This window comes from Enoplosus armatus, chromosome 4 (genome assembly GCF_043641665.1).
Source record: "Enoplosus armatus isolate fEnoArm2 chromosome 4, fEnoArm2.hap1, whole genome shotgun sequence".
NCBI classification, from domain to species: Eukaryota; Metazoa; Chordata; class Actinopteri; order Centrarchiformes; family Enoplosidae; genus Enoplosus; species Enoplosus armatus.
Window position 1 is genome coordinate 20,446,050 of NC_092183.1, and position 27,751 is coordinate 20,473,800.

A 27,751-nucleotide genomic window follows, 5' to 3' on the forward strand; every position below is an offset into this window, starting at 1 on the left:
AGCCTTTCCACTTTTAAAGACTAAATCCACAATACATCAGTTTACCTGTTAAATCAGCTATTCGAAGAAGAAGAAAAACTCTTCCTCCTCCCTCCTTTAAATGTTAGTTATTTCTGCGGTGCGATCTGCTGTCTCCTGTGTGATTTTCCTGCTTGTGTGGTTCTACCGGTGGCTGCGGGGGATCCATGTGCAGCCTGTGCTGTGTGCTGGGACCATGGCTGCTGTGCTCAGCCTTGTGGACTGTGAAGGGCGAGGAGAGCCAGTGTAGGTCTGGGAGGGATTTAACTGTCAGCCACAAGGGGCATGATTGATGGAGGGCCCTGTGTAATTAAAACACCGCTGTGACTCTCTCTCTGTGTGTGACCATCGTCGGTGGCTTCAACCTCTTCAGGTAGGAAGGGAACAGCGCAGCCCATTAAAGACCCTCCGTCTCCACCCCCTTGGGCTCCGGTTTTAGACATGTCCATACCTGCTGGGATGTGGCACAGGAGACACAAAGATTGTATTCACTTCCATTCTTGAAGCATTGTAACTCAAGATTCATTTTTGTTGGCCTTGAAGTCTTTACTTTCCCTGAAAGGAAAAGAAAAACCCTTCCCCAGGCCTCCATCTTAAATGGATTTTTAATTAAATTGATGATGTGAGACCAACAAACTCTCACTAATGGTTGAGTGTGCTCCCTGTGGTCCTAATATGCCGGGCCTGTATTTGCAATTTCCAAATGATTATTCGCTGCTTGATTTATGTTGCTTCCTTTGAATTCATTTTTAAATCAGTCCACAGTAGTTTTACAGCGACTAAACACGCACAAACACGCCGTCTCAGAGGAACGAAGGAGCAGCTGACAAGGTCAGCTTGACATTCCGGTCCGAGCAATTTTTACAGATGGAGCCGCAGGGAAGCAAAGATAACATTGTTCATGAGCAAAAACCCTCGTGCCAAATCTGTGTCTTGTAAACACAATCTCCCACCTGACCAGTGCGCCACAGTGGCAAGACAAACACCCGAGCGCACACACACACACACACACACATTAATGTTCACACACACACAGAGTAAATTGTCTCACCAGCCTTGTAATTATTGACAACACAACACTAGCCCAGCCTCTTACCTCAGTCTTGACCTCAACCTAATTCCAACCTCACAGGATTGGGCTGGCATTATTCTATAGCTTTCCTACTGTCAACAGATCCTACAAAAACAAAACCTACAATATATGGGTCCATCTCTCAATACTTTATGACTTCCCTACACTGTCAGCGGCAGCGTGAAGATGTAAATATAAATTAAAAAATGGGTCGTTTTTTTTTTAGCAAACATTACTCAAACAGGAGTGCATTTGTTGGGGACTATTTTTAGCTGCAGATTAATACACATTTGGTGCTCCAGTGAGTATTTACAACAGCAGGACAGTGTATGTGGGTTTGACACAAAATAAACTACAGTGCCCATGTTCATCGTAATAAAGGAAAATGTCGCCCAGTGGAACCGTGTGGCTCATTGATGTGTTTTTAATAGTTTTTCAACAACACTTGAAGTATATGGCTCAGAGGAATCAGCCATATCAGACTCTGGGTACATCAATTCATTGACGGTTTTTGGTCTTTTCATGGGATTTGTTGATAGTAAGAAACATATAGAATACCACCAGTCTTATCCCTGAATCCACGTCACCTTAAATCAACTGTTTGTGGAGACCAGCCTGTTAGTCCCCAGAGAGGATGTGCGTCCCCACAACACCAGCGGGCAATCAGGTTTTGATTATTACAATGTGGTATAAATACAAACCCACACACAACAGTATAAAGACATGCACTACTGAAAGTATCAGCAATGTCTCAAATACCCAAAGGCAATAAACAACTACAGTATCTAGCGAAGCCTTTCAGCAGCATGAGGTGAGTACCCAACCATGTCATTTAGATATATCGGCGCAGGAGGACTGGCGGGGCGCCGTGCACAGGGGAGCGACATATCAGCCAGCACCGCGAGACAGGCCGGGACATTTTTCCGCCTCCTGGAAAACAATAGAAGGTCAGAGGGCTACCAAGGTACACCTGGCTAGAATGGTATTCCTCAGTGTGGCTGAGAAAGATTTATCTTAATACCTGTACTGTTTTATGAGTCAAGCCCCATTCTGTACAAATAAGATGCTCTAAGCCTACACATAATCACCGAGGTTGATGCCGTCAATCCAGATGGATGTACGCTGTTAAAGCATTTTATGGTTGCTTATTTCACAGTTCATCTGTCTAAATGAACACCCTTAACCCGCCGTGCTCAGTCCCACAGAAACCAATGGCAAACCCAGCACACTTTCTGGAACAGGAGATTCTGAGAGGGTCTACGTATTGCACGTTTTCTTTTCCACAGCTCATATCCTCAGCATGACTTCACTGGGGATAGCATGTTAGAAACAGATCAACCCTAGAGTTTAACTACTTGTCTCTTGTCCAACACTGTCCCATTTGGAATGTCGCACTGAAAAGGCTCCAGGATGCCGACCGACAGAGACAGCTCAGATAAGATAATTAGGTCTATGTAAATGCGGATGATTAGTACCTAGAGATGTGCGATTTGTCTGATGGCCGTTTTCTTAAACATTGTGTCTGCATTAGCTTATCTTAATTAACGTGTGATGATACCTCCTAATCCTCCAATTACAGGAGGAACATCTTCTGGAGCATCTGCCGGTCGCTCATTACGCAGGTAAGACCCAGTAATACAATTAAAAGCAGCTTAACATTCTGTAGATTACGTTAGGCTGCCACGTGCCCCCAAAAAGTCATTTAGAGTGGACAGTGAGGAGACAAAATAGTAAAATGGTCTTAATCAAGCAATAAGCATAATATATAATATATAATAATAATAAACATGACAAGAACGCTGAGTCGACAGCCATGCTAGCGGCTCCGCGAGACTGTACTAAGGTAAGCCGTGCTTTGAGCTACACGCTAATGTCAGCATGTTAGCATGACGATGCCAGTATGCTCATGCTAAGCAGGTATAATGTCTTACTTTCCACCTTAGTTTAGCATGTTAGCATGCTAACATTTGCTTATTGGCACAAAACACGAACTACAGTACAGCTGCAGCTGATGGGGATGTCATTTGTTTTGCAGATATTTCGACATGAAGTATTGCACCAGTGGAAATTTTGACCTGATGATGCTGCTAGATTCAAAGTTAAGGGATCACCAACATTATTACCATTCATCCTGAGGGAGACATGAATATGTGTACAAAACTTCGTGGTAATCCATTCAATAGTTGTTGAGACATGTCACTCAAAACACGACTGTCGACCTCATGGAGGCACTAGTGGAACGTCAGGGGATCTCCAAAGTCATCAGGATTTATCCTCTGGGGACCATGAATGTCTGTCCAAAATTTCATGGCAATCCATCCTGTAGTTGAGAGATTTCAGACTGGGTTAGACGGACATTGCCATACCTAACCCTAATCCATGTCACTATTTTGTTTATTTTTGTCTATAAAATTGAGCACTCTATAAACTTCAGAGGCACTGCATTACCTTGGCTCATAGAACAGTAGCAGATATGAATGGATGCAGGAGGGGCTCTCTCCAAGGGCACTGTTGTTTGCTTAAATCCTGGCCAATAAATTAACTTGAAATATTGGGAGGCCAGTACCAAAACTATATATCTCCATGTATTGCCTTGCAATTCTGCCTCCATAACCACTTCGATGTGTCAGAAATTCCTCTCAACATAAGAAACAAGCCGCCACACTACAACTATGACCTGGAGGCATTGTGTTGGTTTCAAACATCAAGCTGTCTGCTCAGTCACGGCTATGTGGGCTCTCTGACCAAATTAAACAGGAAATGGCCCTCTCTGAGCCTCGTGGCTGGGAGGGCTTAACGTTAAAAAATGATCTGTGATGACGTGTTGATTTCAATCTGTGTCTGATGAAACTAAGAAGAAATATGCTGCCTTCCCCATTGGGAATGCAAAATGAGGCTTTACACCTCTGTTTGCAACCTTTTTAACAAACAGTCTGCCACCGGGTGTGTTTTTTTTGTAATATAAATAATTTAAGCACTCTACTTTGAGTTTCCCTTAGGACCAACAAACCATAACCCTAATCATGAAAGCATCCTGGTGGGCCTTAAAGGCACAATCCGTGATTCACATGGTAACAGCAGGGTCACCCCTCTGCCTGAATTTAAAACACAGGACTGGAACAAGTTATTAATGTTGTCTTATGCTTAAAATATTTGTTCACACAGGAGTGAACTTATGGGTACATGCATTTAGAATAAAAGTAGGCTACTCATTTTTCATTTATATTTATAACTTCTGACTTCACAAACTGTAACAAAGCAGTGCTGGCGTGCAAGAAGAAATAATAAATATAATAATAAATAATAAAAAGCTTTCTACAACCACAGTGTTAACCAGCAGCGGGTAAGGTGATGTGTTGCGTCTGAAGTAGCTTCGCAAGTTGTGCCTTATTTGGACTGTCTGAAAATGACAACACTATGCTCAATTTAATTGAACTTTAATGGCCACAAATATAACCATAAAACAATATTCCAGTTCTGAAGCATTATGAAAACAGAATATAATTCCAAAATAAACATAATGGAGTACTGAGATGACAAAGCAAGTATACATAAAATATGCAACAAAATAAGGAACATCCATTTCTCCAACCAAGTACACACAAAGTAAAATCACCCTAACAGGCGTCACATGCTGTCAGTGCGGTTACACTGGCTGTGTGCTGTTACAAAGGTAACTTTATTTACACCACAGGGTAAACACTGTTCTGAGCTCCCAAAGGCAGTTTTACATTTCCTGGAGAGTTATGTCACTCGACACTACCCTGAGAGTTTTCTTGTTTTAATATAGTTCAGTAACTTGTGCTATATCTATTCTGTGAATTGAAGAAACACACACACACACACACACACACACACACACACACACACACACACACACACACACACACACACACACACACACACACACACACACACACACACACACACACACACAGAAGCATATTTCTTAGCAATATAAAGCTAAAAACAAATGCATCACAGTCAAATAAATACAACAACAGAAGCTTCTTTTTCATGATTTTCTGGCAAAGCTGCAAAGCCATGATAACACTGTAAAAAGTTCCTGACAACAACTACTGTCAAAGTTGTGACTTATTTTGTACTGAAATTCTAAATATAAATATGATGTCAATGTGAATGGGTTACATTTTTAATTTATAGCATTAAGTCCAGTGCGCCTTTCATCATGATCCAAGCGTTAATGGAGTGGATATTTTCAGAGCTACACTCAAGGTTGCCTGTTAAGCTTAAGGTTAGTTTCTCATTAGTTGTTTGTCATGCGGACATGTCGTTTTGCAGCTTGACCAGAAAATAAAAACTGCTGTGAAGCTTCATAAGGGTCATTTTAAAATGAGGAGTTATCATTATTCACGTATGGTGCTGTTGGAGGATCTATAGTGGATTTACAGTGTGTCATCACAGGCAGTGGAAACCGATAATAAACTAGATTAGTTTATTTAGTTTATTTGAAATCTCCTCAAACAAAAGCCCTATTCTGTCTCAACATTAACTGCAATTATTTCTGGGAATCTGCGGCAACATTTAAACATGAAATCACTCATTAAAACAAATTTCCCATTCATTGTCACCACAACTATGTGGTAACAGGGGTAATTGTAATCAAGACAATTCAAGTACATTTAATGCTCAGATAGCCCAATTTCAGATTGCGGTTGTAAGTCTAACACTGATGTGCCACACCAGGGTCAGTAGAAGGGTTAGTCCAAAAATAAACCTTTGTTTGAAAACAGAAAGTAAAAATCTAACTATAAAAACAACTGAGCATCCTTCATGATTAGAAAATATCTCAATATTGGATTTGTTTGTTTTTATGGCACCACTCCTCAAGTCAAGTGCAAATGATCAAAGAAAGGCAACAAGAGTAAAACACACAGGAGTGAGGGAGCACAGGAGAAACGATTCAAACATGGCTCCTGCATTAACCTCTATACTTTCAGTGGTATCTGTGCATTCATCCAGTGATGTAAAAGCATTATTGTTATAAAAAAGGATAAAGAGTCCCCACTTGAAAGCTAAAATAAACATAAATACGAAACATATATTGACTGATAGAGGTAAACCTAACTTTTGTAGGATTTGATTAGTAAGTACCTATTGGACAGGGTCTTTGGGCACTGAGCGATATGACTGGAAAAGGCAGGTATGGTGAAGGGGGTACGGGGATGTGTGTGGGGGTCAAGAGGAGATGTGTCTCTGCCTTTGGCTTCCTGCTCTGCCCCTCTGCTTGTCATACTTGACAGAGACAATAAGGAAGACCAGCAAGGTGACGCCCTGGATCCCTGCCAGGAGGAAGAAGTAGTAGTGCAGAGAGCAGTCGTTGATATTGCCTGGAAAGAGAGAAAAAACAAGGACATTATTAGAATGTAAGAGTATGACACACCTTGGCTGAGCCTCCAAACAGCTGAGAAGCAAGACTGGCGTTCAGATAACGCTTAAAAACTGTGAGCCGCACGGCAAAATGACAAATATGGAAATTTGGAGAACAAAAGAGTCCATTGTGACATATTCAGGGGCGGCAGCAGGAGGGGTTCTTTCATCACAAAATACTACTCCATGTTAAAAGAATGCCAAAGGCAAAGGTAAACGGCCACAAGCTCGCAAGTGTGGCAGGTTGCTGTGTTTTTACTAGACATAAAAGGCAGGCTTGAAGTGAGCATGGCAGAGGAACATGATTCTGTCAGGAATTAGGATTCAGCGCAGGGGCTTGTTACTTCTCATCGCACCACCGTGTGAAAACCTTCTGAAAGTGAAGACGGTTGACCCCGCTCTTCGGCGCTGATGCGGAGAGGCGGTACTGATGATGTGGGAAGTATCAGAAATAACAGAGCAATACGGGCCCTCGGCTGTGATACGAGCCGGGGAGTCTTTCATCGGTATTAAAGGACCGTTTGTTTCCTCATGGGAATGGGATGCAAAAAAAAAAGAAAGAAACTGATGCTTCCCCTGTGATTCGCTGTGTGACTTGTGTACAGGAGGGAGGGGAAGACAAACAGGACGTGCCGAGACTGACAGAACCAAGAACGTACACTAAATTTCAAGCATTAAAAAAAATGGAGTAATGATATTTGTTGATATTCCCCACCCGTTTGTTCCTGCTGGGTCCGGAGAATTCAACCAGCAGCCTTTAAACTCGACATTTGCTGCACTGTTGATTGAAGTGGTCGTCCTCGAGAGGAAAGCTCTAAACAAATCCTGTTTTCCCCTTGTAAGGGTTTTACATGAAGGGCAAAGCTGACGACAGTACAATTGTCTCCACTGTTCAAGTATGGAGACAATTGGATTGGCATTAGAGCAGCTTTTGTCCTCTTGACCATGTCAGGCAGACCAATTGACATTGTAGCCAACAGCGTGAGATGAGGCTGTTTACTACTTTGCTGGACAAGGGGACATTTCGGGAAGAGCTGGTTGTTGAAGGGTGCGTTGTACTGAGCAAAGTACAACGCACCCCCCACTCCCACCCCCCAGCTACAGCATATTTAAAAAACATGTCTTTGGTTTATGTAACAGGCACCATGAAAGACACAGTTTCACCAGTGGAGAGATATACCTATAGCTTACATCCTACATTATCGTCAAATGAATAAATGTGAAGCCCCGGAGCAATCTGCCGTCTTCCTCAGAAAGCGCCTATTAGCTTCTCCATGTGGAGCTGTCACACCAAATAAAGAGCCAGAGAAAGAGAAGCAGGCGTGATTTTAATTAGATATGGGGGCATTTGTCAATTCAAGTTCTGCCTATTCACATGGCAGGGAGTGCAGTCTCGTCACACCTGTCAATTTAAAGTTAACAGCCCCCTGGGCCAAGATGGTGCTCGTAGACTAAAACAGGATTCCTAAAGATTTTTTCATTCATTTCACACTTTACTTTTGGGCTATTTTATAGAATCATTTTGGAATGTGTTCAATGTGACACAGATATACAAGCACAGCCAAAACAAAACACTCTTTAAACTAGACTGTATAATGGAAACAGCTGTAATGAAAACATGCCAGTGTTTCACACCAAAGGCCTGTATAACATCCACCTCGCTGCATTAGAGGCAGCTGCGTCCCAACGGATCCTCAGCTAATACAGAAACCTTCATGTTCTTGTACATGATTTAACAGGGCGTCCTTTGCTACCGATCAAAGGGCAGGATTAACTAATTTGAAACAAGTGATCCCCGTGCTTTGCATGATCACTTGCGATCAGTAGAGCAGATCACACTCTGTAATGTCACCACCGTGCATATAAATAATTCTTTTTCCAGCCTCTCTTTTGTGTGCGTGCTCTTGTGGATAATTAGAAATCGAGGGGAATAAAGAAACACCGTGACGATAGGATGCATCACACGGGAGTGATTCTCTGTCAATGCTCTATGCACCATCTTTACAGCTCGAAACCTTTGATCTAGCAACAGAGAGCTGACTGATCACTGTGAAGTTCTGCCAGAGCATTAATGAAAAGGGGAAGACCTGACACTTTGACCCCTGTCTCAGTTTCAACTTATTTTATTGTCATCGGAATCTGGTCAAAAGTTTAAATCGTGAGAAATATATAAAAAAACAAAAAACAAAGCAGTGTTTGAATAATTCATGAAGTGCAAAACAATGTGCTTGACAGGAGAGCACGGGAGGAAAAAGGGAAGTGCATTTGCAGCAGGGTCGCTTGTATTTTCAATCGATAATTCACCTTAAGAATCCGGATCAGCAGTCTTAATTAACAGAGCAGGATCGCTGACAAAAAGCAAGGAATATAGCATACAAATTATGTTGAGGGAAGACATTTGTATACTGGCCCAAAAACAGCAATATGTAAGAGTATTTAGAAAAAAAGGATCCATTTAAAGTGTGGACAGCATGAAAAAAGCGCAGGATTTACAGCAACATATTCAACACTCTGAGTTTGCTCCGAAGCAGGCTCTGAATGTCAGCACGAGACATGTAACAAATCCGGATTCTAGGACATTTTTACTCCTTTGCTTGCTCTTTTACCGCTGCCTTAAGATTATTCTGACAGATGACTGGATCTCAACCTTTGTTCCAGATTTTCAAAACGTCTCTCCTAACTAGGACCTTAGGAGTGAAAAGGCAAAAAAAAAACAAACATCTACTTTTTTGGAACAGTCCTGAAAATAAATTGTGCAAGGTTTCAGTTTTGTAATGGTTCTTGCTCTAATTTCATTACACATTAAGTTGGGCTCTGCCTCCTCCTTTCAGCCTCTGCCCCCCAGGGCCCACTTGGCTGCAAAGCATTTTCAAAAATATGGAAGGCTAATTACAGCAGCAAAAGACTAAACAAGGACTTGCTGTAAAACACATTAATGAAGCCCATAAATATTTGACAGTTATTTTAAAGGCAAATTCTTAGCGAGGGAGGGAATACTGCAAACCAGTCGGAGTGGAGTATTTTGGAACAAGCTTTGTTATCTCTTGAGACATCCAAGTGCTCAGATGAACTGTTTTACACCTCTGACTTAGTAAATGACAAGCTTGTGATTACACTGAATGCCCTGACAGAAGGGGTCAGCAGTCTCATATCTGAGTGATATCAACATGTGGGACGACTCACCTGCCAGTGGCTTTGAGCAGATGAAACGGGTCAATATCAATTTAACGTGTGAAAATGGATCAATTGATCCAGACCTTCAGTGCAATGACCCAACATTTCAATGCTTCAGTGCGTTCAACGCCATCCTCTGCCTCAGAGTGAAATCAGAGAGGGAATCAATGCATGTTTGTTTCAGCTATAAATATAGTTATTTTCTGCAGCTCTCCTCTTCTCTTCTCATAAAAACTTTATGATTGATGCTGGAGTTTTGTAAATGGCCACAACATGCTAACTATTTGTATGTGCCCTCTGTTGCCTCTGACACGTCTAATACACGCAGCAAAAATTACATTTTCAAATGGAGCCCTTTCATACAGAATAAAAGTTCATGTTAAATTTGCCAGATGTGACATTAAAGGCTTCCATTAAAACACTGACATTTCACTGAGTGTGATCCAACACTTCATGAGGAGGATGTGCGAATGTCAGCTCACTCTGAATGTCTGAACACGTCCCAGACATCTGATATAAGATCAGTCAGGGCTCGGAACACTGGCCAAAGAAAAAGGCCATTTCCTGTCATGTGACCATAGAGGTCCACAAAGGGAATGATGCTCCCACAAAGGCAGAACAATTAAATGCAGCAATAGACATTTTCTAGAAACACAAACCTCCTTGTGTGTAAAGAATAATGCTGGTGAAGAAAGTAAAGGCCGATCTTTGATTGACTTGGCTTACGAGGTTAAAACGGCTCGACCAATGCGGTCTATGACGGGAAAGGATGAGATAGTGATATACCGGGCCTGTAAAAATACCAAATAAAATAGTGATGGATGACTACTCGACCAGATGTAACCACAGGGGGAAACGATGTACTGCGGGAGTCGAAGGATCAATAATTTCAACACATAAGCTCACTCTGTTTTAAGTTTGAGAACAGATGTGGATGAAATACTGTAAAATCATTTTCATCACAGCGTTGCAGACTGATGCCACAGGCTTCCACCTTCCACACATGTGGTCATTCACTTATGGAGACTCGAAACTCCAAGGACAAGAGGGCTGGCATGAGAGGACTTTAAAGAAGCAACTTGTTGTTAATGTTCTTACTATGAGTTTGTGAAACACATACACACAAATTTATACCTGACACAACTGGGATTACGCTACGTTTGTACACTTTTCATTGTTGTTTTTTTTAACAGATGTTTTCATATTGTTGTTATAATGTTGGCCCATTTGGAACCTCAGTTGTCTGTTGATGAATGCCTGTAATAGGGCTGCAAATATAAGATGAATTAATCTGTTTTATTGGTTAATCAATTAATCATCGTGTCCATAAAATGGCAATCACCATTTCCCAAAGCTCGGGACATAAACATATTGCTTGTTTTGTCCAACCACTAAAACCCACAGATAATTAGTTTAATATCACCGACAACTAATTAAAGCAGCAGGTTTTCACATTTGAGAAGCTGAAACCAGTGAAACCATCGTGTCTCATTATGTCCAAATTGATGACACATAATAGTTGAGCAAATAGGCTACCACATAACTGCAATGGGACTGGACAGTTTCCTTCTTATTAGGACCACTGCCCCCTTACCCCTTTGTCTTTCCTCCATTAGTTGCCATGTTTAACTGAGAGAGGGACAAATTAATGTTTGTATGCTTTTGCCTGTGCAATATACCGCTTTCCAGAATTTATTTTCACATGGGGTATCAGTTGCAGGCATTACCACGATCTTTCCTGCTGTCTCTACCAAACTTTTAAGACTTTCAAAATTTAAGACTTGAAGTTCTGGTTCTTTCCAAACCAGCTGGTCGTACCGTAATGAAAGACAGACTCCACGGACTCACCATGCAACACTTTACCTATGCTGACTAAAATTAGTTTGTACAAAGCAGGGAGAGATGGAGCTACAGCACGACAGGAGAGCTGAGCATCCACCAGTGTGATGCCAGACTAGCAGTGCCATCCCCATGTAACGCTCCAGGGACAGCTTTACTTAAGAGAAGCAGGGCTATGTAATCAGACCCCCAGCCTGTGATTAATGTTGCTCATCTGTCTTCAGGCCCGCACAGCTCAGTACAACTTAGCACAGCTCACCCAAGATGCTGTTTACTGCACACCCATTTTGCCCGCAGCCATGGAAATAAGTTGACTCCATTCCACCTAGAGAGCCATGAGATGTGGAAGAAGCCAGCATCCAACAAACTGCATGATTCCTGACTGTACTTAATGCCTAAGCTTTGTGCCATGTGTCTTTTATCAAGGGCCAGGAGGATGTTTTGTTCCATTTCTGCAGCTCACCTTTTAAATGACTTGTTTTGGAAAGCAAAAAGAAGTCTTACAGGCAATCCGGCTCCAGTTTAACTGCCCCTCAAGTGAAGCAAGACTGAGCGAAGGATGGATTTATGATGTATGCCAAGTATCTTCCAGTGCTAACATCATCAAAAGTACCCCCCTACCTGTCGGCACACTATATTAATGAGCTATTAGGCGTTTGTGGGTAAACAATTTACAACGTTGGCTTATTTACCGCATGCTCAGGGAAAAGTGCATCTGTGTTGGGAGCCTCCTCTCGCCAGGGAGCCCATCCATCTGCTGCCACCACCACACTATTCATTCTGCCGCTTGGACAGATTTACACAAACCTTTTGTCGTTAGTCTGACATGTCTATTTATTATGGGAAACTCTTAAAACAAGAGAACCACCCCCCCCATCTAATCTACAAACTCTTTAAGTGGGTTTTAAATCAGCACAAGCTATGAAAGTTCTTAAGGTGTGTCCCTGGAAAATAAATTTCTGTATTCTGAATCGATACCAACAATTCCATTTCTACGAGTCCATACATACAGTCGATGTGCTAAGTCAATAGTGCACTGGGCACCTAACAGCAGGCTTGACAACTGTAATGCTCAATTCAGGAGGATTATGGACAGCCCGAAGAAAACTGTGTGGGTAAAGATCAATCACCTCTGTGCTGAAGATATTTTGAGGAGAGCAGCATCATTCTTTAAGTTCACATACAGACAAAGTCATCTCATGAGGAAGTCTGGAGTATGTATGTATGTCAAATGGCTACTGAGTCACACACACGCACGCACACACACACACACACACACACACAGGAATCTCTCAACAATTAGGTCAATTGCTTGTTTCTGCACAACGTCAGGACTCTTATTGTGTGGAGCTTGATGAACAACTGCACATCTTCATTAATACTTATTCAAAGCTCCTTATTCAGGATAAAGTCAGTATTATAATACTATACTATGTTCATCAGTTAGTCGCTAGCCTTGTCTGTTTGGCGCTGAGCATGTAGTGGGTTTTTAGAGCTTTTTCGCTGAAAACAGCAGAGGCCGAAAATGGCGCTATGAGAGCAGTGAGACTGAACCAAAACAGGTGAGCAGACAGGAACTGCAGAGGCAGGTGGTAATTCTCTGCGATGGCGATGGTTTGCAACAATGAGTGCACATGTTATATTATAAGCTACTGTATCTCTTACCAAAGTCTTTGTGGGATGACATCCAGCCAATCTCCTTGAGAGAGACAATAGCCAATAAGCCAGAGCCCACGAAGGAGCCAATCCCAGAGAAGAAGAAGAAGAGCCCCATGATGGCACTCTGCATGGACTTGGGGGCTGCAGAATAGGCAAACTCCAGACCTGCGACAAAGAGAGTAAAAGACAGATATTTGTTGAATAGGTAGGATATAAAACATTGAAAATAGGTTATATGCCGTGACCTGTGGCAAATTAAAGAGAAGGCCTCACATGCTAGGTCATGTCTGTGACAATGGCGCAACCACGGTAACACTATATACTTGGGTATAACATTTGCCGTTATGCATCCGTGTAACATGATGGGTTTTGTTAACAGTGACTGTTTTCATTTTAGTATATTGTACTTGAGACCAAAAGGCTTCCTCAGCAGCTGCTTGACAGCTAATTTTCCAAGGTGGCACTGGTCTGTGGTGCCATTGTGCCATCTACTCTGCTTGGTACTGGTCTCCAAAAAAAACAGTTATTTCTGGAAAACACATCACTCAGTATTTACTGTGTCTTGAAAGAAATAAAAGGACTGAGAAAGAGAGTTGAGGAGAGGAAAAAAAGCATCGAATATGTGTCTTTTTTTGCCCAGAGATCTTTCTGCCTGCAAGCTGACATTGATAATTTCATGGCACCTCAAACATGTGATTTTTCAAATGAGCCCCTATAGCTACATCTGTCGGGTGAGATTAGGGAGCTGCGGTTAAATACGTTTGCCGTTTAAGACCTTCCTTGGAGGGGGACATTGCACAAATTAATCTGACGAACAGTTTCCTTACAGATACCTGCGTTAGTCGTGCAAAAAAAAAAAAAAAGCTTCATAAGAAAAGGAATGAGATAAGAGCATGGCAAACATTAGGTTATTACTCAGCGGAAAACGGAATGACCTTTCCAGAAGTTCACAACGATACGTTTGTTTATATCCTAAGCTAACCTTTTGATAGCAACAAAGACTAGTCAATAGCTGTGCCTATCACAGGGGATTGCAGTGGTTGATGAAGATTCTCAGATACAGCTCTGCACAGTCAAGGGAACAATACAGACAAACATTGCAACATTATATTCAATCCAGCTCTTGTCTGTGACGACAATACTTCAAGAAACAATCAAGGTGATGCCCATGGCTTTCACCACACACACAAAAACAGCTTGACCTTTCTCGACCAAAAGGCAGAATTACTTGAGAAACATTTTTTAAAAAAGAAAGGGATGGAATTTAAACTGAACATAGATTTTTTTTTTTGTAGGGGTGATTTTTCTTTCTTAATAACATTAGCCTTTAACATTTTTATAAAGTGCAACCCGTAATTAAAAATACTGTAGGGAATCGTTTTAGTTTTGTATATTCTTATTGCCTGAAAGCAGACGTGTGGTGTACGAACAAAGAATTACCCATCGTCCTACAAGACTGGGGATAGCAGTGAGGAAGTTTGATGGCACCGGAGGTTTTAAACAGATTTATTCAAACCGAAGAAGACTAAGGGGAAATATTCCTCTTAACTAGACATATGTCACAATTCTGTCAGCCAATTTTCCTTGAGGTAAGCCCTGTGGGATGGTATGGAGGGAGAGAAGAGAATATGTTTATTTTAAGGATCCCTATAGCTTTGTTATGTCTGGATTTTACTTCATAGGGACCCTGATAGTTTTGTGGGAATTCCAGTGTTTTATAGAAGCCTTATGGAGTTCTGTTCAAGGGCTTTATAATACCTAAGCTTATTAAACAAAGTTCAGTATCCATGGATTTTAAACTTAAAGATGACGAATGTGAATGTTCACTCCTACAAAAACCCTGCTGTGACTGCGTCGGCTAGATAATCCCTCCACTGTGGTGAGAAAAAAAAAAAAAGTCTTAAATATTAATGATTCAATCTTCACTCTTGATATAGAAATAAAGTGAGTGCTATATGGTAGAGCCTACAACGGCACGACAACCGTAGTAATAGGAGAATGACTCAATCATGGCTATAGGCCTTCACAAACTCAAATCACTAAGATAATTGAGGCCTGAAGCCATGATCATGACCGCAGAGAAAAAGACCAAATACTACAGACAGATAAAAAGATACACAACAGACACATAAACACAATACAAGGCAGATTTCTGTTGTGCATTGCAGAGTATGGTGTAGGATAATGGGCCACAGCCATTTTCTATATCACATTCAGTGCATTTCTCACAAACTCCCCTCTTTTAATAAAAGGAGAATATTGTTGCTGTTGTTTCCATTCTAGTCTCAGATTTTTGCAGCAGCAATTTGATAACATTAGAGCAATTTCTCACTTTGTCACATTATTGTATTACTGGGGCAATGTGACCTTACTTTCATAGCTTTTAATGAAAAGACATTTCCTGTTTAGGTCGGGGCTCAAAAAGAAAAAAAAGAAGAAGAAAAACCCGGCTTGCGGAGCAGTTTTCAGCCGATACCCTGAAAGTATCAAAAAGAAGTTTGCAGCTGTCAGTTCCAGCATGAACTATTCTGACCTGCTTTGATTTAACGCTTTTCTTTTTAATCAGTCCCCAGAAAGAAAATAGGGAATCTATTTCTCCGGGGTAAGCAAACATTTCTAAATTTCCAGTGAAGGATTATGGGTGGGCCCATACTGATGAGCATGTGTCTTGTCTTGAATTGTCTGAACAACAACGGTAATACAACTTTGAAATCAAATCAGGCCTGGGGCCATATTCACAAGCCTCCTAGTGTGAAAAGTTGGTCCAAGTGCTGCAATTCTAAAACACAGAGTTGTGATGTTTTCATAGAAACTCATCTTTTTCTGTTAGCAGAAAGAGGATTCAAAGTTATTCACACAAGATCTCAGCCATTAAGACAGCTTCTAAGGTGACAATATAGTGAAAAGGGAGGACTTTCAGGAAGAGTTAATTAACCTAAGTCACACTCCAGGTGGTATCTAGTCATGCAGATAGTTTTGGTTTATTGTGCCAAAGTTTTGAGATATCTGCCTTTGGAACTATGGCTGCCAAACCTTTAATACCCCGCTGGAGATTAATCAAATTTTGTTTGTGCTCTACGGTGAGAGATTTGTCAACCTGCAGAAATTTTTAATACCCTTTACACCATGGAAGCAATATCTCTGCTTGTATTATGCCATAGTGGGCAATGTTGCAAACCAATGAGCCAGACCCTGTAACACACTGCTTTACAGTAAGCCAAGGACATCTCTTTTGTTCCTGCAGTCATTAGAGTCTACAGTATAATGCCTCTAAAAGTGGGAGATGATGCGTAGCGTTCTTATAAGGATGTTTAAGACTCATTCTCTGCCTCTTTGGTCTACTCACAAATATAACTGCCAGCAGTGCTGGACTGATAATTAAACATACCATCATTTTCTGTGTAGTCAAGTGGCATATGTCCCTATGAACAGCATGTCAGCTGGGGAAGCATGCTAATTGGATAATTAAGAGTTGAACTTGAAATACAGTGTCAGTATTATCTCTCGAGTGTGATTGTGTGTGGTGGAGGGGGCAGGGCGTACACTGTGATTACTATTTCATATGCTGGTATATCTTTAAGTTAATTTTGGTAAACGGCAACACAACAGGTGACTGAACATGGAGGTGAAAAGTTTGATGAAGTTATGATGGTGATCTGCCACTGAGACTATGCCCTTAGGGATACATGGTACAGTATAAAATATCATATCATATCTGTGTATTAATCCATCTTATTATCTACTGTATCTGTTTGGACAACAAGCAAAGGAACAGCGCTAATATGAGGCGGGTCACTGGCTGGGGCGAAGGCACAGCTTTCATCATCATTTCAGTTTTAAAAGGTTACTTTCCACACTTAATGTATAAAATCCCATTACCGAACATTGTCTTGTAGTGGTGTGAGAAAATCAGGTTAATCAATTATCAATCCACTTCATGGGCTATTTACTCTTGGCTATAACCCGCAGTCACATTAAGCTGGTGCAGTTTGGCAATGAATCAAACAAACTGTTCAAAAAGGGTTTACACATTAGTCTTCATTGCATTCTGCTTAGGAGGATGGACACAATGGTTTTCAGCTCACAATCCATTCGGAGTGGCTCAGTGTGAAGGTGAATCAGACCAGCTCAAACCATGAGGCTCATCACTGGGGGATGCTGTGTTTTACTGTTAGTCTGAACCATCACACACTGCTAAATGAGACACAGGAGATGTCAAACAACTGTACCTGCAATGCTGGCAAAGATTTCGCTGATTCCTATCAGCACATATTGAGGCACTTGCCACCATATGGGTAAATCTGCCGCGTAGTAGATAACGTTGCCAAGCACCTGGTCAATGGTACCGTTTGATTTGATGATCTCCAAGCGTTTTGTCTCCAAAATACCTGAGTGGAAAAACAGAAAACATGTACATCAGCCCAGTTAGCTGAAGGTAAATGTAAGGCAAAAAGGACAAAGCATTCTTCTAAAACATTACACAAGCTGTAATTCTGCAACATACACACTAAACTAAAGAAAAAATACAAACAGGGCATTGGGTGAATCTAAAAACTTGTATATTGCAGTCAGGATGAAGAAGCACTCGTTTAAGTATCACCCTGAAGTCCATGACACCAACAAATAGTCAAACACTGCAGTTAGAGGATTCAGTGACAGTCCATTAAGCATTTAGCTAGTTTTAAGGCTACCCTTCCACTTAATTAAGATCACATCTGCACGCTTCTATACTATGGCAGTTAGTAATGGATCAGTGCAGACGGTTCAATAATCAGAGCCAAGCAGTCGCCATCAACCGCTGCCGTCTCCTAAAGCTTTATTCGATAGCTATTATCATGTAACCAGCGGCTATTTCCAGATAACTCCCAGAGACAGCCTCCTATCATAACTACACTTAATGCTGTATTTGAGACGAGTTGTAGCCTTGTAATCCGGCTATCCTATAATACCAGCCGTCCATCTCAGGCAGTGTGGCCACATGGCTGCCCAAGTCCCACACTACAAAACACACATCCCTGCCCCCCCCACCCTTACTAAACATCACGCATCAGATGACCCAGTGTGATCCCTGGCAACTCTGCTCCAGCTTTTATTTTTAAAAAAGAGATGCTTTTGGACACCTAAAAGCCATTGAGCTTTAACCAAAGCAGATTAGTACATAAAGTTAAGAGAATGTGATAAAACATGCAAGTGTCTTCAAAAGCAATGTCAGCACAGCTTTTCTGAGCCGGCCCCAGTATGTGGTTGAAGTCTGGGTCTGTTGTACACAAATGAAAAGGGGATCAGAAACAGCCCACAGTCCGCTTGACAGCATGTCTTCAGCTGTCCCTTTGCACTGCATGGGAGGTCCAGCTGTCCTTGAGCCAATGCGTGTCAGTGAGCACGATGAAACCCTGTGAAATACCGCTGCACCAATGTCATCATGACAAAGTCCTGCACATTTCTTGCACATGGTGATGAAAGTGATTCTAACTCTGAACAGCAGTGGTGTGGCCAATGTTGTGGACACAGAGTGGCAGGCTGACAACGCAATGTGTTGGACTGGCTATTCTCTGGGCATGAGATGCCACATTTGGTCATTCACAACTATCCATCTGTCAGTCTCTGAACACAACATGATTTCAGCTAGTGGACAGATGCAGATAAGCACCGAGGACACACAGAAAGCCAGCTGTGGGGAATGCAGTTCAAAATGTAACAACAGCGTAAGGCAGTTCCCAGGAGTCAGTGTGTGTCACTGAATTAATGTGAAGCAAGGCAATGTTGGGGATAAACAGCACGGGCTCAGCAAATTATGCTCGGATGAATGACTGTTAAACTACAGATACAATACCATTAATACTGTGTCTCATTAACTCATTTCACAAAGTACAATACTGTGCAGATTTGATCCAGACATCTGATATGACTCCTAAAATCCAGGTCAGAACTGCATAGCACACTAGTTGTGTATTCACCTACTGTTCTGTGACCAATGGCCACACCACTGCACCATCGTAAACCCTTTCTCTCCACTGCCAGGACTCAAAATTGCTTTCTGCAATATTCAGAATTTATTTAGCTTGAATTCAAATGCAAGGATTGCACTTTCTTTCAAGAAGCCAAATGGAAAAGTAAATACCTGAATTGCTTTTGAGCATCAGAAATGAACATGTGAGAGCACCTTCCCCTCTAGGAATTCTCATATCCTCTGAAAAGGAAATATTACTTTTCCGAACACATTAGACATATTAGATTTGGTTAATAGACCTTTTACCACATCTCGCTGATTGAAAAGGATGTTTTTGATGGGCTAAGCCAGGCTTGAATAACTCTCAGGCTAGAACATCCGAAGACTCTCCCTCATCAAACTTTCTCAATTCTTCTTCACCGTGTCCATATAAAGTAAGGCACAAAGATGAGAGATGAAAACACACACAGACACCACACAGATGTTTAGATGGGTACTATTCCCTTTAATCTGTGGATCACATGTTCAGTCTGTAGATCACCACTAGTAATATGTGAACCTGGACTCGAACTGATTAAAAAAAGGCTCTCAATGTGATTGAGTTTTTATCATATATGGAAAAATGGAATGCTCATTTTTAGATTGATATTGAACCACATTTAAATCCTGTGTTTTATATGCATTGGTCTGTTGATCATGTGACATTTTACACATTCTGCAGTCAGATCACTTTAAAGAGACAAGAATGAATAACGCTATTATGCAGATAAGGATTAAGATAATTACCAGTGTGAATATGACCTGACACATACAGTAATGATCTTATTTGACGGCTCCAGTAGTCTTGTTGCGAAGTGCATTCATGGGGCTGCTCATGCAGCATACACATACAAAAGTGCTATTTGGCGACAGGTAAATTATATGTGATATTGTTGTTGTGCTCGAATGGCATCTATGGAAATATTTGTTGGAACTTTTTGATGACTACTACCAACTCATTTGAAACAATGAAAAGGGATGCCCAGACCTGTAATAGGTACTTTAAGAGTTAAATCTAATAATGAAAAGGTTTATATTAGATTATATTATTTGTTGTATTTAATATGTTGAAACTCTGTAGATTTGTTAATCCCTAATTTATCTTCATCTTTATTTGTATGAACAAAATGTTTAATGAACTCTCAGAAAATATAATTATCCCTCACAATTGTTGTCAAATTTGATTCAGTGCTTATTTAACAGTCAATTGGCAATCTGGCTGGAGCACACCAGTCAATATCTAAAAGGTCACAAATGACAGAATATGTTCATATTCTACGTGGCGGATGTATTGTGCATCTGAGAAAGGAGAAAGGGCAGTGGTTCTGAAAAATATAATGTGTAGTGATTCTCAGGAGTGTTAGTGATTTGCTTTCTTCTTGCCTCCAGGCTTGTCTCTCAAAACATTTGAGCCTGAATGTATCAATGCAGCAGCACCCGCTGACAGGCCTGGCTAAGACTTTATTTCCAAAATAATCCACAGGCTGGAAGTGAATAGGACTGAGCAGCACTGACGCATGCGGGTGCAGTCACTCAGGTCCAAAAAGTGAGATGCCACAGCTCCCCCTGTGTTCTACAGGGCAAGGATAAAAAGGCAAAACTCTGGGCTGTATTTGCCTTTGCCAGGTGGAAAGTGATGTTTTGATTCAGGGACAATTAATACACCTGTGACAGACCATCTGCTAAGTCCCATAAAAAGCAACACAGTAAAGGCAACCATTTGTTAAAAAAAATACTCAAATCATACTTGGAGGAGATCAAAAGCTGCCTCAGCAACAACATTCTGCATTGAGCATGCCACATTTATGAGGAACTAACATATTAGAACCATGTTTCAAAAGTCCTCCAAAAAAAGTATTTAGAGTTCAAATTAATAAATGATGTAAATGATGCACTACAGCTGCAGTGCTCGTTGCCTTGGAGGAGCTGATTGCATGTGGCATTTACCAGAAGCGCTAACTTTGTTGTTTCATTAGTGTTTGTCTGGCCTACTTATGTGACAGCATACAGAGACACGTCTGTTAGTGCACTCACCCGCCGCTACGGCCGACCACATAACAAAGAACATCCCTACTGCAATCCTCTTCAGAGAGGAAGGCAGCAGGCCGCGGCGTTTCAGGATGGGGTCCACCACTTTGTCCTTAAGGGGAATCAGCATAAGGATGAGCACTGCATCGAACATGGTGAGCCAGGCGGTCGGGAAGCGGAACATCATCTGCAGGATTCAGAGGAGGAAGATGAGGTAAAACTGTGCAAAAAGCAACTCAGCATGCACACCACAGAGAAAGTCAGTGCATTCCAACACAGTTCAGCAAGTGTTTGTGTGCGTATGAGTGTGCAGGCGTGTGTGATAGTGCGTGTACTTGGGGCTTGATATTGCTTTGGCACCCCCAGGTGGCCAAAACCAAACATAATGAAATATTTATTAAATTTGACAGTAAAGAAAGCACATAGTGAAATCAACACATTATTAGTAAGTCAATTGTAGGATTAGTATCATTATATTATTGTTGTTTTTATTATTATTAGCATAAGTAGTAGTATTGTTATTTTATACATACTTTTCTATTAAATGTGTAAGTGTCATGCAAGACAATGTGTACTTGACTGAATTCATAATAAAAGTTTTCAGCATGAATCTAAATCTTTTACCATAACATGTAATATATGAAAGGAATAATTACACCGTGCAAACAGACTGGATGACATATCAATCAGAGAGAAAATCCATTGTGAGCACACAAAGTATCTACAAGTTAAGGCAATATCTCACTGAGTGAGCAATGAAAGACTGCAAACTGCAGGAGATGTTTTTTGCAATTCAAATTCCAAGTGCCATCTGAGCTCCTGATGTGTCTCTGGCTTAACACTTCTGATAGCATCATTTATTCTCAAATTGAATTTCCATTTCTTGGAGTAACTGCTGGCAATCTATAAGCAGCTCCTTAGAGAGTGTTTTCCTCCCTTGTTTGCGCATTATCATATTCAAAATGATAGGAAGTGCTAAGTGAGACTTTTCCTTCGCCAAGGCATGAATGACAGAGGTGTCACAGCAGGCCCAGGTCTGTGGTGGGCATGACGTTCTGCTTTTTCTGCATCCCCAAATAGACAACATGCACACAGTATGTACTGTCACAAGCCAAAAAGGCTGGCAACCACTTCTCTAAACGGATCACAGGGTACCATATCAGATACATTAAAAGAAAGCTCTCCGTTTAAAAAGTCAAGTAAAAGTACAAATACCCTACACAATGTAATTCAAACCACTACTAATGCAAATAGTCAAAAAAGCATTTACAACCAATTACAACACACTCCCTCATGCCTCCCATTCTCCCAGTTAATATTATTAGTATGGGCTCAGTTTCCTTGAAAAGACAGTATTTGTTCAGCTTGGCCACTGAAATGTGTCAGGTGAGGTGAGGGAGCAAATCACAGAGGCATCTAATCTCACTTCCCTTTTGATGTTGAGAAGTGTCAAAGCTGGTAGCAGAAAAAGGCTTAGTTCCGTTTCTTTAAGATACCAGATAAATAGTATGTGAAGGGAAGAAAAAAAAAACTCCAATGTAGTTCTTAAACACAGTTTAACACAGTGGAATATGAGTAAATACAACTATGTCACACAGTTTCACGGCGTCACAAGACTTGTGTCATGTGAAATGTAAGCATATACAGTACATATGTCATTTATACAACACTAGGTTAGACTGTGTGGTTTACAGGCAAGTGTTTCACTTCACATTTCCATGGAGTCAGTGCACTTCACTATCACCAAGCGCGCCCGTTGAAGAAAAGGCAGAGATGCGGAGTAACTGGGGGGAGTTCATTCATCAAAGCCCTCCAAAACATAACATACAATCAGTCAGAGGGAGGCACAGGGACACCAGCACCAGTCAGGAAGAATCAGTTGGAGGTGATGTTGTGGAGAGATACAATCACAGCCAGGTTGCTAATCTGTGAGGTATTAGTCCGTGAAGTAAAGTTATGACTTAATCCCCAAGGCATTACCAGCCTTTGCTGCTGCCTCCAGCTGTTGCCTACCATTGTGTGTCAGTGACCTACTGACTCCTTTAGTTTCAGCAGTGAACAATCTAGTTAAAACCTACTTATGTCAAGCCACACTGATACATTTTTTTAAATTAAACAAGAAGCAGGTACTTGGATTGACAGTTTGGGTTACCTGGTCAGCAGTGCTGTTCGAGGCAGGAATCCTCAGATGGAGGCTCTGCAGGACGTACGTTGTCTGCATCTGCAACACAATAAGGAGATTAGAGTCTCAGCATGAAGTAATTCTCCACTTTATGATCACCAGGATGTCTGGTGCAAAACCATTCTTCTCCTATATTGAAAGGGAGAATAATCTTCCCTGATGTTAACATTTTTCATTTTATGTGGAACATGGCTCATACTTTTTGATTCAACTTAAAATTGGTTTATCTTACCTGGAAGTACACAGTCCAGTATGGGATAAGGGCGAAGAAAACCGGGAGGATTTTCACCAGAGCTTTCACTTCCTCTACTTTCTCTTCTGGAAATCTTCCCCCATAGGTCACTTTGGCACTGTCAAGTAGTGTTGGTTTGTTGCTTCATGGGAATAACAAAAAGAAAAATAACCTTTAAAATACAATTTAAAACTACAGGGTGATTGATGAAATATACACATAAATAAATATAGAATGGACTAGAATTATTCTAAACTCTTGAAGTGTGAGACTTAAGCAGCCTTTTTTGTGAACATCTTACCCTTAAATAACAGCACATCTAGACATGGGAAAAAAAAAAACTTTATTCTAAAGCCTATAATCCCCATCTCTGGAGAAAATGTCTTAATAAGAAATTCTTGAAAGGCTGCAGGATTGGCCAACTTAAAATATTCAATGTCAAGTTTTTGAACCAATTGTGCTACTTTGGTTCAAAGTCAAGTAAGAGCACTTCAGAATAACTTTTCACCACAGGGAATGAAGACGAATGCCTGGACCAAGCAGGAAAAAAAATTATACAGGGGGATCACAGGAGGCTTTAACATAAAGGTCTACCAACAACACCTAGCTGTATTATTCCCTTGGATCAGAGTCACCATCTGACTAAACTTTGCCATGAACAAAATACTTGCTTCACTGTTGGAAAGAGCCTTCCCATTGAGATTGATGAATGCTTTGCTACACCACAGTTATTGTGAGCGTGCTGTTTGTCATTGAGGGAATGAATTTACCACTTTTATTGCCTGACAATACAGTTTTATGGAAGCTTCTTTTTTTTTCCCCATCACTGCATAAAATGCTCGAAAACAACATGCAGCTCTCACCGGAGCAGGTTGGGCTCCTTTGGTTTCTGGGAACAGCAGGCGAAGCACAGGATCTTGAACATGTCTGTGAAGGCGCTGCCATCAGCAGGCTTGGTGATGAAGACAGTACGTCCCAGGAGAAAGACCAGGAAGGAGACCCCGAGGCACACAGTGGGAATGATGTAGCCGAGCTCAAAGCTGAAGTTTTGCTGGATGTAGGCCACACCTCCCAGAGACAGGATGGCTCCTAAGTTGATGCACCAGTAGAACCAGTTGAAGAATCTGCGCGTTGCTTCTGGTCCTCTGTCTTTGACCTAAGATCACACATGGTGCAGGATGACAGCAACCAGTCATGTCAATGTAAGTCACACAAACAGGGAGGATGTCAAACATGTCTCATAGAAAAAAAAAACCTTGAACTGTGAACATTGCTACAGCTGTGTGTCATGCCAGTTTGATTGTCAACTAGCAGCAGTTGTCAGCTATAAAAGAAGTGAGTTCACCAGCACTTGCAAGTTTACAAAGCCAAATGAGGAAAACAACTCCAGAAAAAAATAAATCTTGTGCATTTAAACAGCAGCTGCAGTGGTCAACAACACGACAAAATGTATTATGTAGACCAGCAAAATGACATGACAGAAAAGACAAACTGCACTAACAAAGAGGAACAGTGGTCACAAACTGAAACTGACAGGGGGCATCATATCTCATTCCACACACAAAATGGTAAAAATGTCATTAATAGTGGAACCTTTTCGCAGCTCTATGATTGCATGGAACGTCTATAGCCACATGAAATCGGTAGACAGATTTGTTTTTTCTTTACGTAGGGGAGGGATAACCATACAAAACAGCCACTTTCGTTTTATTCTTTATCTGCTTACTGTGGCTTTGAGCATTCTTACAGAATTTGCTATGATAGCCTACACCTTTAGCTTACCAAAACTCAGGTAAATGTTGTTGCAAGCAAATATAATTATTTGCATAATGGCACTGATTATTCTACATGCAGTTATACCTGTGATGAAGTGGATATGTCTTTTGTATATGAGCACAAAAGATGCAGCAGTACAACTACAATTAACTACTGGGGAGATAATGTCACGGCATTCACAAGCCGCTGTTGAGCATAAATCTTTCTGGGGTCCCTCTCTGCAGTTGTGCAGTGTAGTTACAAAATGAATCAAGCTCAAACTGACCACCTGATTGCCATGTGTTCCCAAGAACTGTATTATAACACACTATAACACAAATAATACATACATAGAACGGGGTACTTTTGTAGCTCCTACTGTACATTTTGTTTTGACACAAGATCAATCAGAGTAAGTCATTGTGTTCCCTCCAGCCTTTAGTCACGTCAGGAGACAAAAAACATTTCATTTACTATCTTGTTTCAGCGTTGACCCTCCTTATAATACAGAATATGATCAGTAAATATTACAACAATGTATCTGCAGTAACTCATAAAAGGACTAAAATACAGATTCCTTCCTTGTTTCCTGTCTACACAGACACATTAGCAGCCCCAGTAAAACTGTACCTTTGAGATTACTAAACTCAACTTGCATAGTAATAAAAAAATAAAAAAGAAACTCACATTGACTACGGCAATTTTCACGCTGCAATAGGGTGCAATTATTTCTTAAGACAGAATACAAGCCCTATGTAACAGGAAATATTCAGTTTTACTCAAACCGATCAAATTTTAAGTATTAACATATCCCTCTGCCACTTAATTAGAACTTTCAGCTGGAGGAAAATTAGAGGGAAAATTGTAGTTCATATTACATCTTCAGTGCTCATAAAAAAATAACATGTTTTGTCAAGTTTTATAATGATTTTTTCATTCGCTAGCTGATTTATTCCACATATTGCTGTTTTTTTCCTGTTGTGTGCTGCTCTAGGATGTACCCGTTACTGTGTTTCTCTTTTGTTTCCCTCAGATGTATGTATTTAGCTTGATGTTGTGTATTATGTGTGTTTGAACATGATGAAAAGGAGCATTGACAGAAATGTGAAAGTGCTGTAATGAGTGTCGTGGGCTCAAGTATTAATCATATTCTCCCCACTAGTCCCCTTTGAAAAGGTTTTACCCACTCCTGGTTAGATTATTTTGAAAAACAATGACCCCATTGATGAACTTTTCCATTTCTATGACTGCTTCTTGTAGAGGGTCTTCTGGATAATCTGACATAACTCACAGATGTGTTTCACTTCCTATTATTCAAGGCATTGCTCTTGGGTGTTTGTGTATTAATGTGAGTGAGAGAAAGACAGAGGGTGTGTCCCTGAATCTACATTATGCACCAAAGTGTCAACTTTATAATGGACATACTTATAAGTGACCATGATGATCAAGGGCATGCATGTCTGAGTGAAATGTTATGGTGCAACAGAAATCCCATCACATGTCTGACCTCCATAATGTTACACTGCATACCCAATCTTACACAGGCCTAGGCCAGAAAACAAATCGTATTCAAAGACCTTCTATCCCATAATTAACTCTGTGTCTCCTTTCAGCATTCTTTAATTTTTACAGACTTTGAGATCTGAAAGTAATATTGTTCATACTCTACCTGATCTGCTCCAAAGGGAGTGATGTTGGACTTCACAGTACCCACACCTAATGCAATTAAAAAAAGTCCACTGTAGACTACAGGGCCACAATATGGGGCACGAATGGGGCAGGTCACATTGCTTGGAGGGGTACTGTTTGTGCTCAGACACTCCGCAGGTTGCACAGGAAATGCCACCTCTTCTCCACACAGGTGTATCCTGGTGTCTTCATTTGAAATGAAAGGGAAAAATAGCATGCCAATAATATAAAGGATCAAACTTGAAGCAATTGTCCAGAATTTCCCAAGGTATGCATCTGCCAGCCAGCCTCCAAATGGTGAAATCAGGTAAGTAACTCCCATGAACATGAGAGGTGCCTGGCTTGCCTGAGTGCCCTCCCAATAAAAGGGGCTGCCATTGAGAAAAAGGACAAGATTGGATGTGATGCCATAGAATGCAATCCTTTCTAATGATTCAGCCAGCAGGATGGCAGCACATGCCAGTCTTCTTCCCTGGAAAACTGATGGTGGTAAAGGTCTGCTCCCAGAACCTGAGTCCAAAAGAGGGGTGCTCTCACTGGCATCCTTGTTGTTAGCCATTCTCAACAAACTTAATGGCTTAGGTTCTTCTTGATTGAGTTCAGACCTGCAAAGAAAATAAGAGAGGAGGTTGAACAGGTTAGTGAAACGTTGTCATCACTGTTTACACAGAAAAAAAACAGCTAACATTAGCTGTGCCGAATTGAATTGTCCAAGGAGAGCCC

At 41.0% G+C, this 27,751-nt stretch overlaps 1 protein-coding gene across 1 annotated transcript; it reads right to left on the bottom strand.

Moving 5' to 3' along the window:
- Positions 1-5,937: 5,937 nt before the first annotated feature.
- Positions 5,938-27,587, bottom strand: slc15a4 (solute carrier family 15 member 4). The gene is made up of 8 exons (XM_070904703.1): positions 27,009-27,587; positions 24,448-24,740; positions 23,585-23,726; positions 23,323-23,391; positions 21,177-21,357; positions 17,383-17,541; positions 13,160-13,318; positions 5,938-6,441 (listed from the first exon to the last, which is right to left on the bottom strand). The coding sequence occupies exons 1-8, from the start codon at positions 27,585-27,587 to the stop codon at positions 6,290-6,292; spliced, it is 1,734 nt and encodes a 577-aa protein (XP_070760804.1). The 3' UTR covers positions 5,938-6,289.
- Between the last annotated feature and the right edge of the window lie 164 nt (positions 27,588-27,751).